Source organism: Cryptotermes secundus, unplaced genomic scaffold (assembly GCF_002891405.2).
Source record: "Cryptotermes secundus unplaced genomic scaffold, Csec_1.0 scaffold3159, whole genome shotgun sequence".
NCBI classification, from domain to species: domain Eukaryota; kingdom Metazoa; phylum Arthropoda; class Insecta; order Blattodea; family Kalotermitidae; genus Cryptotermes; species Cryptotermes secundus.
This window is the reverse complement of record NW_019735023.1, coordinates 93,245-110,552: the sequence shown is the minus strand read 5'-3', so window position 1 is coordinate 110,552 and position 17,308 is coordinate 93,245. Positions and strand designations below refer to the sequence as shown.

The 17,308-nt window shown below is 40.8% G+C and overlaps 1 protein-coding gene and 1 long non-coding RNA gene across 4 annotated transcripts in view; one reads left to right on the top strand and one right to left on the bottom strand.

The window, feature by feature from the left end:
* LOC111869244 (Golgi phosphoprotein 3 homolog sauron) overlaps positions 1-9,142 on the bottom strand; it is a 21,538-nt gene extending 12,396 nt beyond the window's left edge. Inside the window, exons 1-2 of the mRNA XM_023860622.2 lie at positions 8,626-9,142; positions 8,225-8,471 (exon numbers count right to left, since the gene is read on the bottom strand). Of these exons, the coding sequence (XP_023716390.1) occupies positions 8,225-8,471; positions 8,626-8,820 (442 nt within the window). The 5' untranslated portion in view covers positions 8,821-9,142. The remainder of the gene's footprint in view (positions 1-8,224; positions 8,472-8,625) is intronic.
* A 7,363-nt stretch (positions 9,143-16,505) lies between these two features.
* The window catches only part of LOC111869246, an 85,867-nt gene continuing 85,064 nt past the window's right edge, over positions 16,506-17,308 (top strand). For all 3 annotated transcript variants that reach the window (XR_002843636.2, XR_004513529.1, XR_004513530.1), the window contains exon 1: positions 16,506-16,608. This is a non-coding gene — a long non-coding RNA (uncharacterized LOC111869246). The remainder of the gene's footprint in view (positions 16,609-17,308) is intronic.

Here is a 17,308-nt window from a genome sequence, read left to right as displayed (position 1 = left end):
GCCCGAACACATGAAAATGTTGAAAAAATTCGTGAAATCATCAAGGAAGATTGACGACGGACCATTGAAGAAATTGTGGAGCTGTCGGGAGTGACTTGGAGCTCAGTTCAGCGAATTTTCACAGAAGATTTGGGAATGAAAAGGGTGGCTGCAAAATTCGTGCCACGACTGCTGACTGCTGAAAAAAACAAGGTCGCGTGGAAGCATGCTGTGCTTTGAAAGAAGAGTCCCGAAATGATCAAAACTTTTTTTTGTTTCCTCGAATGAAAAGAGACATGAAAGGAAAGCGTTTTGCTGATGTTGCTGAGGTGAAGGAAGAACGACGGAGGCGCCGTCAAGCATCTCAAAAGATGAATTTAGACAATGTTTTGAAAAATGGAAGAAAAGACTAGACAAGTGTATTAGTGTAAGTGGAGAGTACTTTGAAGGGGACTGAAGGTTTGTGCTTAAAATTTGATTAAATAAGTTAAAAAAAAAATAAGTTTGGTTTCTTTTGGGTACTCCCTTGTATAAATTGTCCTCTAATTCAGTCAGCTTATTTATTCCTTTTCTCTCTTCCTCTTTTCCCCATGTTCATTTTTTTTTTTGTCCTCATGCTCCTTCCTGTCTTTTTGGATACCTGACATGTCTCATTTCATTGAAAAGTACATATCCCATGGTTTCTTATGCATATTAAGAGAGCTATGATCAATAGGTTCCACACACAGCTGTCTTATTAGACTGTTCAGGTGGATTTTCTTTTTATCATATGCCTATGTGGTTAGAAGTTGGAGATATTCACTCACTTTAAAAATCCGCAAATAAGAAGTCAACTATTTTTGTTCTGGGACACTTTCCAATCATCCTTAAGCATCTGTTATGCATCATCTGAAGGTTTTGGATTTTATTCTTGTGTGCGTGTGTGTGGACCCAGACTTCAAAACTGTAATGGACTATTGGTTTAGTGCATGTCATATATAATTGAAGTTTCCTGAAAGATGAAAGGTTTCTGTGGTATCTGAGAATGGTACAGCGATACCACTCTGAAATTCTTGTCAGTGTCTCACTGGCTAATACATTAATGTATTCATTCCAGAGGAGCTTCCAATTAAAAGTAATTCCAAGATACTTCACTTTCCTTGATCAAGGGGAATAATGGCTAAATAATTTTAATTTCATATAGACACCTATGTGCAGGCTGGGTGAAATATACTGGTGCCATTGTCTTGGAAATTTCAGTTATATCATGCAGTTGATAAAGTGGATTGTGGGGGTGGGGGGGAGCATATAAGAAAGTTCTGCCAGTTTCATGCAGTGACTGTGAATTCTGGAGTTGAGGATGTGTGTTCAGTGTGAAGATGCTTACAAGATCTGCTTTCTTTCCTGGATTTTAAGCATGATTATCTTCTGAGAAGTATCTAAATATTCAGTTCAGTTTCTAACACAGAGGAATCTGTTATTACTAGCAATCAGGCAATTTATATTTTTGGAAATTTGATGCATTCTTTACATAATATGGAGGTCATATGCATGTGTTTTAAGTTTCATCTCACAAACCACTAGTAGATTCTGCTACAATCTGGTTAGGGGATGAATGTACCCTGCATTTAATATTGTGACATGTTGTGCAACGAAGGACCCCTACCTCCCCAGCGGCACGTGGCGGTAACGTAGCGCTCGCGTAATAGGCTAGTCATCACCCCGCCACACTCCCCGCGGTGATGTCACGAGCAGAGCCGAAGTTAGCCGAGGCCCAGCAACCTGGTAGCTATGCAACGCGAGTCAACAGCGGTGATGTAATAGGATGACGTGGTGCTCATTACGCAACAGGCAAGCACTGCGGCTATATAAGTGAGCTGCACAGCGGCTGCGAGTCAGTTGTAATGTGACAGTCGCCGAGTGTGTTATCAACAGTTCTCAAGGCAGCAGCCTGCGAGTTGAGTTGTAACGTAGCAGTTGCAGAGTTGTAAGGTGGCCATCGCCGAGCTCAGTTCCGAGCTAGTTCCGAGCAAGCCTACAAGCGAGTGTGTTATCAACAGTTCTCCAGTCAGCCGACTACAGTTGGAGTATAGCAGCCGTCGCGGAAAGAAAAACCGGACGTGTGTGTGATCGTGTAATTGGGAGCTATGTATCACTGTATCACACACTCCCAATTACACAATCACACACACGTCCGGTTCTTCTTTCCGCGACGGCTGCTATACTCCAACTGTAGTCGGCTGACTGGAGAACTGTTGATAACACACTCGCTTGTAGGCTTGCTCGGAACTAGCTCAGAACTGAGCTCGGCGATGGCCACCTTACAACTCTGCAACTGCTACGTTACAACTCAACTCGCAGGCTGCTGCCTTGAGAACTGTTGATAACACACTCGGCAACTGTCACATTACAACTGACTCGCAGCCGCTGTGCAGCTCACTTATATAGCCGCAGTGCTTGCCTGTTGCGTAATGAGGGCCACGTCATCCTGTTACGTCACCGCTGTTGACTCGCGCTGCATAGCTACCAGGTTGCTGGGCCTCAGCTAACTTCGGCTCCGCTCGGCTCACTTCGGCTCCGCTCATGACGTCACCGCGGGGAGTGTGGCGGGGTGATGACTCGCCTATTACGCGAGCGCTACGTTACCGCCACGTGCCGCTGGGGAGGTAGGGGTCCTTCGTTGCGCAACATGTCACAATATTAAATTTCTCAATAGAAGAGGCTCATACCATAAGAGACAGTACACGACACAAAATACTTGCCATATGAATTACTTAAAAAAATTTTTCAATACTGGTTCCCTTGGCACAAATTTTGAGCATTCCACTCCGTCAGTGAACTTTCAGAATTCAAAGTTGGTACACCATAACAAATTTTGACGTGTTTAATCTTTACACTAGTAAGTCAATCCATGTCAAAACAACACAGTACAGGGGCAAAATTTTCAAGATCCAGTCTCATTGTAATAAAATTTTGCAATTTTGTTCCTCCTCAGGAAGTGATATATATGAAACTTTACCTTCCTGTATCCATTAATTGCAAAAATAACAGAATTTCTAACTGTTAGGTTTTCTTTAAATTTCCCCACACTCTAGTTCACTCTGATCCTAATTAAGATATAGAGCCCATTCTAGCATCAATTGAAAGAAATTAAGTGGGACTTTCATTTGATATGCCACTAACATTTTAGGACACATTAACAACTTGACCTTGACCTTATTTTTAATGAAAAACTGTTTGCCTAGATTTATATAATTTCTTCCCACAACAGTCAGCAATAATTTCAATACATAAGTGGTAAGTAATGAAAAGAAGATATGATTTCCTGTCTGTCAGTGGTCTGACTAGTCATAATGAGTAACAGATAAACTGCAAGACATCATTACTCATTCAGCCTTTCAGTTCATATCTGATGATAGTCAAGTTTTATTTCCTTGCCTGGCAAATTCTCTAGTGGTTCGGTCAAGTGAAAAATTAATTTTTATTTTTACCAAGTTGCAAGTGCCACACAAGAACTTAATGTTTAAAACTGTTGTAATCATTTGTGCATCAGACACAGGGCAAGTTTAAAAAAAGTGGACCCGAGTTCGACTGGACAATAAAAAAGGTTCATAGTATTCAGAAAGGTCAAACAATCTGTGTAAACATAGCAAAACTTCAGTAAATATGCCCAAAGTTTTGAAAATGAAGCAGCTGTCTCTTCGAGCTCAAAAGATGACATAAATAAGGAGAAAGATTTGAACAGTTTCAAAATTGAGGTGACCTAAATTGTTTCTGCCCTGAAGAGGACTGCGGGTTCATTAGAAGAATCATGACTTTCCTCTAAAAAGGTGTCACAGGTGAAGTATCCTAACAGAAAATTAAAGAAAAATCAAAGGAGCCATGAAAAGAAAAAATATTCAATTTAACACACTCCAGTGGGAATGACAGTTCAGGGGATGAATAGATGCCACCATAGTTGAAACAAAAAATCATATAACAAGAAAAATAGAGTGAAAAGGTTCAAATTCTGAGTTTCTTTTTGAAAGAGCTGGTCAATTAGGAAAATTGACAAAGAGATCAAAACCTCCAGTTATATGGTTCAAGCAACTACCTCCTGCAAACAGCAGAAATGGTGACGCAATTTTACGTATACACAATGTGTACAGGTTATGCTAGGACTGTGTTCATTAAAAATACAAGATGTGAATTATTTTCAAAATTTCACTCTTTTTATTCAAAACAGTCTCCTTCTGAATCAATACAGAGCTGGAATCGATTGAAAAGTTTTCAAAAACAGTCACTGTACTCCTTTTGTGGAACCGCATTTAAAACTGTGGTACATTCCATTTGGATGTCCTAGATGGTGTCGTGACGGTCTCCTTTCATTGCCAACTTAACTTTTTGGAGCAACCAGAAATCTGCTGAGGCCAAATCTGGAGAATACGGAGGATGATCAAGAACCCTGATCCCTTTTCTGGCCAAAAAATCGCGCACGATCTTCGATTTGTGGGGTGGGGCATTGTCGTGGAGGAGAGACCAGCAACCTTGCTCTCGAAATTCAGGTCGAATTTGAAGAATTATCGCGCACAAACGATTGAGGACTCCGAGATAATAATCAGAATTTACTGTCTGACCTTCTGGCAGAAATTCCTTGTGAATGATTCCTTTGGAATCGAAGAAAACAGTTAGCAGTGTCTTTACTCAACTCTTCTGCATGCGCACTTTCTTTGGTTTCGGCTTCTTTGGACTCAACCATGCTACACTCTGCCTCTTTGTGAGAGGCTCATATTGAAAACACCATGTCTTTGCAGTGTTCCTCTCTGGCATGTTTTTCATCGCCTGACAGCTTGTGCGGTACAAATCGCGTACAGACCTTCCGTTTACTCAAATCCTTGGCTAAGTTTGATGCACAGTACTTTTTGGTATTCCCAAAAGCTCCTTGATGAGTCTTGCAGAAACGCATCTGTATGATGCAAGGATTTTGGTCATTTTTTCACATTTTCTTCAGTGTGACTTGTTCTCGGCTTTGATGCACGTGGAGCGTCTTCAATGTCCTCCCTGCCATCATGAAATACAGCATACCTTCGAAAAATGTTCGAGCGACTCAAACAATCACTACCGTACACACTTTTCATCATTTTGTACGCTTCTCCGGCTGTTTTGCCTAACTTCAAACAAAATTTGATGTTGGCCCTCTGTTAACGATTTTCCAACGAGCGTCAGAACAGTACTGTTACATTCAAGGTAAGAACACACGATGTAGTGATGCTTGTGCTTTGAAATTAGAGACAAGCACAGCTGAAACTTCAATAATCTTAATGCCACAACTCGCCAACACATGGCATTACAAGGCAAAAATTTAAAAAAATGAGTCCTAATGGATCCTGGACAGTCCATGTATGAGGAAATCAGCAGGATCATGCCAGGGACAAAAGATTTCTCTTTTAGCTCCAATGGTAAGAAGATTCACCTTCAGAAATAACTGGCACTGTGTAACCTATAAGAGGCTTATTTCATTTAATTCTGTGAAGCTGATTGGCTTTTCAAAGCTCATAGAGCTACAGATAAAAAAAAGTGTACTGGCTGGAATAAGTGGTATGCATATAGTCTGTGTGTGTACCATTCATCTGAAACATGATTTCAGGTGCAAAATCATATGATTTGAGTTAAAAGTAAGTAACAGGACCTGAACCAGCTTTCAGCATCTCAATTGGAGGTGCCAAAGAGCAATCAGGGACTGCACTGAGAGAAATCATAAAAATACTGGGAATCCATAATTTGACTCAAAGAGGCATAGAGGTTTATATCAGGACACTCTGCCAGAAAAACAAAGAATCTGTTGAAATTAAACAGAGATCAACTAAGATGGATGGTAAGATTACTTACTGGACACTGCCATCTAAAAGGACACCTTTTCAAGTTGGGACTGACAGATAACCCAACTTGTGAAAGGTGCCTACAAGAAACTGAATCAGCCACACACATCCTGTGATTGTGAGGCCAGAGCTTATTTAAGATTTTGTCACTTGGGTCACTTTTTTATGGAACCAAGTGACTTTTATGATGCCCATATAAGCACAGTCTTGCACTTAAAAGTGTAGGATTAATAAAGGGCTAATACAAGTGGAAGCACAACAGATCACTGAAGGTCGCAGTGTGGGCAGAGGGTCAGTTTTTATGGCCCACCCCTTACATACATTACATTACATTAAAAGCAAGTAAAAATTTATGCCTGCCTAAAATTATTTGTAATGTGCCACATGTAATTAGCTACCAGGGAGACTGTGAGATGTGTCTAGGGTCTGAGTACCTATTCAGAAGTACTTAACAGAGATTTGCAGACAACTTGTACAAGATAACCTGAGAGTTAAACTCTGTACTGTTTCATCACTCTTTTTTAGCACAACAGCAATCATGTTAGTAGTTACTATAGGATTCTGACGATGGTGTATAACACACTGATATGTTGGGTTTTTGGACTTTATCCATCGTCCTGGTTTTTAAGATAACAAATAAAAACACGACATTTCGGAAACTGGATCTTACAAGGGTTCCACGCTTGTAAGTGTTTGCTACAATTTGTTATGAATATTTTTCATATGAGCTCTCATGGACTTAGCCTGGTCTCAGGTTTTTATAATCTTTGTGTTTTGTGACATCGGTTTGTCCAGTGATTGAGGCTAGCTCTTTCTAAGGGACCCAACTGAATAGGTGTTTTCCTTCACCTGAGGACGGAAACAGATCCAGTTTCCGAAACGTCGTGTTTTTATTTGTTATCTTAAAAACCAGGACGATGGATAAAGTCCAAAATCCCAACATATCAGTGAGCAATCATGTTTCTACAAAGAAGTGAAGTGAGAATTTAAAATTTGAGAAACTGCTGATAAAGTGAGATTTTTCTGGAAAAAAAAAACACCATCATACAAGAAGTAAGTACAAGGCTTCCTTCTAAACAGTGCTCAGGCAACTCTCTGTCCATTTGCAGCTGTTATTCACAACATGAAATGGTCGGAGTACACTACTTTTGTTGTTATATCATACTGCACAAAACTTGACAGTGCAGCTGTGACATTGTTTCCAAGCAAATTATGCAACCTACTTTTTAGTGAACTGAAAGATGTGACCAAGACTTTCTATTTTTCTGATGGTGTCACCTCAGAGTATAAAAATGCAAAAAATTTCACCAACTTCTGCTACCACAAAAGATTTTTGTATCATTTCTGAGTGGCACTTCTTTGTACCATCACATGGAAAAGGTGGGTGCATGTGATGAGATTGAGGCTAGCATGAAAGGAAAGCCTGCATATCATGACACTAAGACAACTTTAGGTGAAGGCTACTGCAAAGATTCCATCCCTTTCCAGTATTAAACTGCTGAAGAGCACAGCAACAAAATGACAATGCTCAAAAAAAGGGTCAGGAAAGTTCAAATACTTCTGCATTCTCAAACAAAAAGTTCTGTGAAGAATCAATCACCTATTTTGCTTTCACCACACATCTGAGTATTTAACAGGGGGTAACTTGTTAATATGACAANCAGTATTAAACTGCTGAAGAGCACAGCAACAAAATGACAATGCTCAAAAAAAGGGTCAGGAAAGTTCAAATACTTCTGCATTCTCAAACAAAAAGTTCATTCAACCATCATTTTCGCATCCGTCTCTATAATTGCAGCTTGCATGTGTGTTACAAGTGAATGACAGTGAAATTCAACCAAAATTTTTCCCTCCCCCTGATCTCAGTAAATCTTTCATGCATTCTTCATCACCAGATGTTATGTGGGTCCCAAAACTGGAACAGATTGCACTTATGTTATCAGTGAAAAGGAATCTGTTTGCGCCACTGGGAAATTAGAAACAATGCACTGTAAACTGTAAATAGCTATACATACGGATATTTCTTACTAAAATGAAAATTTAATTTTAATATTTTAATATTTTAATGAATAAGCCTGACATGACTATTTTTACAACAGTATGTATGCAACCTGTAAATATGAACAGATATGTTTCTCATTAACCCATTTATGATCCAACTTTATATTTTCCAAAAATGGACTTCATGAAGTGAAAAATGACATTGCTGCACATGTTACGCATGGAAAATTACAGACTGCAAGATACATTACACTGAAGAGTATATCCTTAAATGGTTCACATGATAAACACCACTGTTTATAAAATAAACCATTCAACTGCAAATCCAATTCAGGATAAAAATATTATGACAACTTAAAATACTGAATATAAACAAATATTACTGGTCTCAAAGTGATATACTTTACCACTAAGATATTCAATCCAACTTTGTACAGTTTCTGGTGGATCTGTATCCTTCATGTGCTTCAGGGCCTCGTCAAGTAAAACATCTCCTGTCGGTGTGTCACTTTTAACAAGTAACTTGCGATTTAGGAGACTCTTACGCCTCATGCCAGCTTTTTCCAATTCGATGCGACCACGAATTCCCAACTCAATAAGGATACACCCACGCAGTCCACTAGATATGCAGTCATTCCAAAATGATGTATAGCCCTTAGAAGAGAAGAAATTACACAGTAAATAAACAGAACATTTTCATCCATTAATTCTGATGTTATAAATACATACGTCATACTGATTTTATCTACTACGAAAGAATGTATATAATTGCATCGTATATTTCGGAAAGGGATACAAAGTAACCGACCTCTTTGTCTTTCAGTCCTAATAGAAGAACCTCTTCCATAAGAGTTAGCCTAGTTTCTTTCGAATCTCCATCTTCTAAGTCTTCGTCTCTCTCGGTGGACTTCTTGTCATCAGAATCAAGAGAATCTTTGGACACACCTTCTCCATTTTCTCGTGACACGTTTCGTCTTTGCACCAGTCCTTCACTACGATTCATGGTTAAAAAATGCTCGAATTCAAGTATAATAATTACTCAAAATATAACAGTGAACACAACGAAAACGCGTCATTAACACTCGCTTCCAGGGGTTCGATTTACACCAACACTTCAAGTATTACTTTCTTCCAACATGGCGTCTGCTGATGTTACAAACTCTCAATCCCAGATGCGACAATACTTGGAGTTCGAGACTATCGTTGCTAGGTTATCATAAACTTGCTGTTACTGCAGTTTGTGACCTGAACAGATATTTTGAAAACCTGTAACCAAACTTCGTTTCTAAATGTCTTTAATCGCCTACACTCTGATCAAAGGAAATTCTGCTATTGAATCTAGTGAATGTGAATTGAATTGAATCTAGAGAGCCGTTGCGTAGACAATGCCGAAACAACGAACGCGTTTCTCCGGAGATGAACAGAAGGCCGTTGAGTACCAACGGATGAGACGAAACACGTTACCGCCGTAATCTAGTTAGAAGTTAGAATTCAATCAAGAAAAAGCAAATATCATGTTGGCAAAATTATACGCCGATAGGAAAACTGATAAAGACGATATGCTGAAAGAGATGAAGGCAATGCAAGAAAATAGGAAGACAGACAAAGAAGATTTAATATCCAAATTAGACGCCAATCAGGAAAAGGCGGCGGCCGATAGGAGGGCCGACAAGGAAGAAATCAAGGCCGAAATGCGATCTATGCGGTCAGATTTGGATGATAAAATCCAACATAGAGTTGAAAACATTTTGGCGATCGTTGAACACGACAAACGAAATATCCAGGAAGAACTAACGAAAACCTGTGCAGCAATTGACGAAACCAAACGCGAGTTCCAGGCCCGGTTGGACATAGTGCAAATGAAGGCGGAGCGGGGAAATACGTCAACGATCGTCGCGAGCACAGCTCAGCCACCGACATTCAACGGGAATTCAACGTGGAGCGTGTTCCGGCGACAATTCGAGACCGTGGCAGAACACAACCAATGGTCGGGCAGGGAAAAATCGACATACCTAATTACTGCCCTGAAGGGTCGGGCTGCGGAAATACTACCCGGCATTCCGACAAATACAACTTATGAGGAAACTCTTCAGGCTCTAGAAGACCGTTTCGGGGACCAACACTTTGCAGCTGCTTACCACTGCCAATTAAGAACGAGGACGCAGAGACCTGGAGAATCCCTGCAAGATTTTGCCACGGCCATTGAACTCCTTTCCCGTCGTGCCTACCCCAGTCTACCTGCTGACAACATAGGAAGGGAGGCAGGAAAAGCCTTCGCATAAGGAATACGAGATGCCTATATAAAGTTCCAGCTACTGCTGGGAGGGGAGAAGACGGTAAACGAGGCCCTCCGACAAGCGTTAGAGCTTGTGGAATAACAGTGGCCCGTTGCTAGCATTTCCTAAGCAACAGATGAAACTAACTCTTCGATAATGTATTCCCTATCCCGTCCGTGCGCTTCGAAATTTTGACTCAACGTTGCATTCGCAGCAGTCGTTTCAATAGTAACGCTAGAACAGCGTATACTTCCATGGAAACGCAATAACAGTGGCCCGTTGCTAACATTTTTTTCTTCATCAGTACAATCGATCTGCTTTAGTTTATTCAAATAATGCCTCGCAGAAGATCAAACTTGGGTCGTCGTACTCGCCGAGCCGAAGCAATGCGTCGAGCATTTGCAAATCAAACTGGAGAAGAACGGGCATCAGCGAACGAGAGAAAGAGACAAAGACAGGCTCAAATACATGCCGAGGAAGCAGCAGAGCTACGTGCAGCCAGACTTGAAGGTGCAATCGGAATTGGGCTGTGTCGTTTACCATAGCGTTCATTTCGTGAGTATAGTTTATTTTTCATTGTTTTTCATTTCGTTTTCTTAACTGTTCTCCTTATTTTTCAGTGCAATTGGAGGTGGGATTGAGCTGTGTCGATTGATCTGCGTTTGAATTGAAATATTTCGTCCAAATAATGCCTCGCAGAAGAACAAGCTTAGGTCGTCGTACTCGCGAAGCGGAAGCAATGCGTCGAGTAATTTCAAATGAAACTGGGAAGGAACGGGCAGACTTAGCCACAGCAAGGCGTGGCCGGGCACAGCTAGTAATTAATAAAATTCCTCACACCAAGGGAAATCCAAAAAGCAATACAAAAAATCTCAACCCAAAAAAAGCCCCTGGATATGACCTACTTACAGGGAGAATTTTGAAAGAAATGCCAAGAAAAGGCATTATCCATCTAACACCTAAATGCAACGCAATTATCAGAACGGGATTTCCCAATTCAGTGGAAAAGTCGCGTAGATCATAATGATCCCGGAACCTGGTAAACGCTAGATGAAGCCAGCTCATGCAGGCCGATCAGTCTACTCACGACAATGAGCAAAATCTTGGAGAAAGCTATGCTCAAGAGATCACGCCCGACACTAGAAGAAAACCGAACCCTCCCGGACCCTCAGTTCGGATTTCGACAGAACACTCTACCGTCTTACAAGTACGTACACGTACACCGAATTACAGAAATAAGAAGAGGAACTTCAGAAAAAAACAGTATTGTTCTGCGGCGTTCCTAGACATCAAACAAGCTTTCGATAAAGTATGGCATCCAGGCGTCTTGTTCGAAATCAGAAAAATCCTTCCCCATGCATATTACAGAATATTAGAATCATATCTAACAGAGAGACCCTTTCAAGTAAAATTCAAACAGGAAATCACAACCTTGAGGAAAATTGAAGCAGGAGTACCCCAAGGAAGTGTTTTAGGACCAGTCCTATATCTTATCTACACAAACGACCTTCAGACATCAGACAGCACAACAACTGCTACCTTCGCCGATGTTACAGCAGTCTTAGCCACACTTGAAGTGCCAGCGATAGCCTCAGTGAAACTCCAATTCACCATCAATTAGATGGACGATTGGGCGAATAAATGGAGAATTAAAATAAATCAAACATATTCATTCATATTACATTCATCCTACGCAACCAAACCTGTCCGACAGTGCAAATGGGCAATGTTGCTGTACCCCATAAAAGACGAAGTGAAATATCTGGGCATGTATCTTGATATAAGCGCGCCATAACTCAAGCGGTTAGTCGCTGGCTTCCCACGGCGGCGGACCGGATTCGATCCTGGGTCTGGTCAAGTGGCATTTGTGGTGGACAAAGTGGCCCTGGGGCGGGTTTTCTCCGAGTACTTCGGTTTCCACTACCAATCTTCATTCCACCAAATTCTCTATCATCATAATAACCCGGGGTAGGTTACAGTAGGCCAATCAGTGGCCGCTGTGTCAAGTGAACCCAGTTGGACTCAACCCGCCCCCCACTAATCATATAATCTTGATAGAAGACTGACACGGGCAAAGCACATTGAAACCAAAAGAAAACAGCTCAACCTAAAAGCGAAAAAAAATACACTGGCTACTCTGAAAAAGATCAACAGTATGAACAGAAAGCAAACTCCACCTGTGCAAATCAGTACTCAAACCCACATGGGCCTATGGAATCAGCTATGGGGGACAGCCTCTAATTCCAACATCGAAATCCTTCAGTGCTTCAAATCCAAGACCCTCTGATCAATTCTGAGCTCACCTTGGTACATAAACAACCACAGGATCCACGAAGATCTACAGATGAACACAATGGTCGGTGAAATAAAGAAGTGGTATAACAAATTCTTAAGAAAATTAGAAAACAACACTAATGCACTAACAGTGAACCTACTAGGCAATAGCGAAACACCACGTAGACTGAAAAGACACTCCATCTTAACTGTACCAGACACACTTGACTAAAACCACCAACACAAGAATTAATATGATATCTAAAGGAACAAAAGAAAAACGAGTGAGTTACGCCACTGAGCATAACTCATTCACGAGCCAGTACTTATTGAACATACATGTTTATTGCAGATTCTGCAGATTAAGTATATTAAATGTGTGAAAAAAAATGGTTCATTTTAAGTTAATAGTAATGACAGTAATGGGCTAGGTGGTACTAATTTCTTTTCAAGACCGTTTTCATGATTGTCTTCATACGCTCCTCGCCAATGAAGCTCGAAAGGCGGCAGTTGAAACCCATGAAAGTGATAGCTCTCTTATATTTCATGTTTCTGGAAAAGATTCAATTATTCTTGAATGAGAGAGATAGCGAAGATTTACTGATACACAAAGCACGAAAATTATTCTGAAACCATTTGAAAGAGGTAACTAAAATCAGCTACCGTTACGTTGAGCACTGTACAACAACTTGGAGACATCTGAGGCTCTGATAACAGTGACTATGAGGAGTACTGATGGGATAGCGATGACTACGGTCTGGACAACCGAGGGGTCGGGGTTCGAGTCCCGGCAGTGTTAAGAATTTCCTCTTCTCCACGTCGCCCAGACCGGCTCTTGGGTCCACCCAACCTCCTATCCAACGGGTACCGGGGGCTCTTTCCCTGGGGGTAAAACGGCCGAAACGTTAAACTGACCACTCACCTCCAGCTAGTACCGAGGTCAAGAAAATGTGGATCTATACATCCACTCCCCCATACGTCTTCATGGCGTAGTGCTTAATTAGTTAAGCACAAGGACAACTTTACCTTTTTTACCTACTGGGATGTGACAACCATATATCTCTGGAAGTTCACCGACGTTTCGAAGGAACACAGTTTCTCGACCTTCAGATTTGATGGGTAAGCCAAACACTTGATAGTAAAAGAGAAACAGCTGCACGGCTTTCACTTTGCTTACTGCTGCTGCTTGCTCTTCTTACTCATCAACCCTCAAGATGAAGGAAGTGCGTTCATTTGAAACGCTGATGAATTTTAATTGGGCTGCAAGGTGGTCATATTCCAGAAGATTGTCTAACTTTTTTCAAACAAAGTAAATATGAATAGAAGTATTAAAACATAATTAGATCTACGATCAAAGCGTCCATGATGGTGTAATGGGCGCCCAATGAGATCCTACTATACTCATCAACAATGATTTCTGAACAGAGGTCATAAGCATATAGTATAGACTTGTAGTCCGACAGATCTCTATCATTGTTGTCATCGCCGTAGTAGCCTCCTTCTCCTCCTCCTCATCATCATCATCATCACCACCATCAGTGCTTTTACCAAGCATTATAACTAATTTTTACCACTTCTGTACATAAAATATTCACGAGCATTAAGAGGTTGTATGTGTGATGTCAAGAGTCTCTCCTACCTTACTGACCAACCTCAGCTTAACGTTTCATACTTCCTTACCACAAATGAGATTCTGGTGATCGTGTCGTGACAGAATAATCATTACATATGCAAGGAGGAAATGAAGAGTCTAATTACGTAACTTGGAGTCAATGCGCTATGACCATTACATTTGTCTTAGTTCAAACTAGTTAATTTTAAAATATGTTTCTATAAGTTCGTGCTTTGATTGGATTATTTGATGAGAAAATTCTGAACCTGTCAATCATCATCAGCATTAGATACTCTCTGTGTCCTGACTGAACGAAAACTATTACAAATACACCGCCATAACGACAATGTGCAGTATTTTGTAGGCTACATACGACGTCAACATGGCAGGCTGTTATCAAGACAAGTAAGTGGCACTGATAACTACTAAACTAGGGTAAGTGGGATGGGGGAATTCGGGGTTTACTGACGGTTGCTGCATGTAAAACAAACTTCACTACCTAACGCAATATTGAGCTGGAACTTTGACTACGATCACAGTACGAGATTTGTAGTTTCACCCTTCGACATCTCGAAAGGACTTTGAATTAATATATATATATTGATGCTTCCGATCTCCTTATCTCCACTTACATCTAATTAACAGAGATGCACCTGTGAAAGGCTAGGGCTAATGAATACAACAGAAAACCTGTCGAGTATCATACTTGATAGGCTATAGAGAGATCCACATATCTACCGAAACTTCGAAGACAACTACCAAATTAGGACAGCACAGGCGAACCGAGAGAAGCCTGAAGCGGCACAGATTTAGGGACCATACGTTGTAGTTTGTCTCCCTTTCATCTAAATGAAAACTAAATCCTACTGTTGCTTCTGTTTTTATCATTACCATCGTTTAAATATGTCACCTAACAATGCACAACAAAATTGTATTAGAATTGGTGACAACAATGATGGTTCTCGTCAGTGCCTAGAACTTTCGTATCATTACGTCTAACTGTGACGAAGTTTCAGAACAGTGATCTATGTTTAACTGATGAGGAGGGGGGGCGAGCGGAATTTCATGGTGCCTGGGGCGACATTTAAATTTGCTCCGGCCCTGACTTTTATTCGAAGTTATGAATTTCTTGCATGATATAATAATGACGAAAATGATGACGACAGACTGATATTGGCCACTTTAACAACAAAGTCTTAATTCAGTTCAATACTTTTTATTTACGCAAACATACAAGAACAAAAGATAAAAAATAGCCAAAGCTTCTCAATAGGGGCACGCGGTAGCGTAGTTGGTTGAGGCACTATGCTACAAGCCGGAAGGTTGCGGATTCAAGTCCCGATGAGGTCATTGGATTTTTTCAATTGACCTAATTCTTCCAGCCGCACTATGGCCCTGGGGTCGACTCAGCCTATAACAGAAATGAGTACCAGGAATATTCTTCGGGGCAAAGGGCGGCCGGCGCGTAGGGCTGTCAACCTTTCGGCCATCTATGAGCCGATTGTCTGGAAAATGTGGGAACCACAACATCTCACAACCCTATGGACCTTCACGGCCTGTTACAGGGTTACTTTTACTTATTTTTACTTTACGCGTATCAATAATAATAAGAATTGAACTGAATTCAGTTCTTACTTATTTAGTGAAAACTCAAGAGCCCAGAGGAATAATAATAATAATAATAAAATTCGCATAAAGCCAATCATTCCTCAACGTGAACGCCATACTCACTTGACGAATATGAACGAGGCTCTACAAACTGGGTCATTATGAAATAACAGTTAGGCCTACATCCGGCACGGAGGTGGTGACATTGTGAAAGATTAGGTTGTGGCATAATTGGGTAGAGTTTGAAGTTTTCGAATATGATTTATTTGTGTTGAGAATTTTATGAGAGGTGCAGTCGTAAACCCAATAACCAGACTAGTACATTATTTTCGTTTGATATACCTTTCACACGTGAACGGATTTCATGGAGGTAGGCCTAGGCCCACTGGGGCTGTAGTGCCAAGGGGGAAAAAATACCTTTTACACAAGATCCTCGCAAGCGGTTACAAGCTTGTTTGGTCAAACCTCAGTACGTTGGAAGTAAATATCCATGATAAAACGTCAAGGGCTTAGCACCTTCATGCCCGTCATGGCACTTCGTAGTTAGGTGTATTTGTGTTATGTGTTGTTGTGGAATGTAGGTGATAAGTATGCGAAGTTAAAGGATATTTATTTTGGGTTGCCAGAGTCTGAAAGCAGTGACCGGTTCTGCTACGCTAAAGTAAACCGTCCGCCCCAGTCGACACTGGTCTACTCTGTGTGTACTGTGTGCGTGCGTGCGGGTCTAACTTGTGGAGCCTGAATTTCGAAGAGTTTCGCCATTTAGATTATAGATGGCACGCACTGTACCAAGTGAGTGCGTGAAGAACAGAGATGTCATCCAACTCGTGGCGCCAGATATGCTTGGACACTGACGCGGAGAGAAAGGTGAACTCAGAGTGCTCAGAGTAGCACTTACAGACGTTAAAGACCTTATCGGCGAGTAGGAAGTACATTACGTACAGTATTTCGCGGTAGGCTGTGTGCTGGCTGGGTCTGCTCTTCTTACACTCTGCGTGCACAACTCACATGTCTTTCACAGGTAAGTGCTACCGGTATTAAAAAAAAAGTTCTGTTCTGCCTGGAATCTGTTTACAGCTTAATATGTGAATGTATTCAAATTACTTGCCTTATTACAGGCACACAAATAAAGAAAATATCATTCTGCAGACAGAACTTAGGAGTTTAATTCTCATAACAGGTGTGAAGGGCGAAGCCTTCGTTTCCATGTACTGGGATTTATCATTTTTCGTTTGAATATTAACTTACATTTTCCTCGTAGTCTTTTGGATGGAATTTTGTAGAGTTACAAAAATGCAATATATTCAGGTTTTGGAAAAAGGCACGATATTGCAGGTGGTACAAACCTTGAAACTGAATACTACTCTGAACTATAGGAACTTGCACGTCAGAAACATACCTTCACTCCATATGACTTCAATATTGTGGGCCAAGTGATGACAGGAGACCATCCCTTACGGCAGGCATGTCCAGCTTCAAAGAGGTTGTGATCGACTTTTAGTGTCAAAACTGCCAGTGATATACCACCCCCCTCCTATCGTCGTGCCTCGCTTTAAGCAAAAATGTTGGTAAAAATAACACGACACATGATGTTTGTTGTAAAAGCAACATACATTGAAAGTACAGACTACTTTTAACACGTATTTTCCATTCAAAATCTGAATATAATCATATTATATTACAAGTGAATTTACATGCTTTTCACGTATAATTTCCTTATA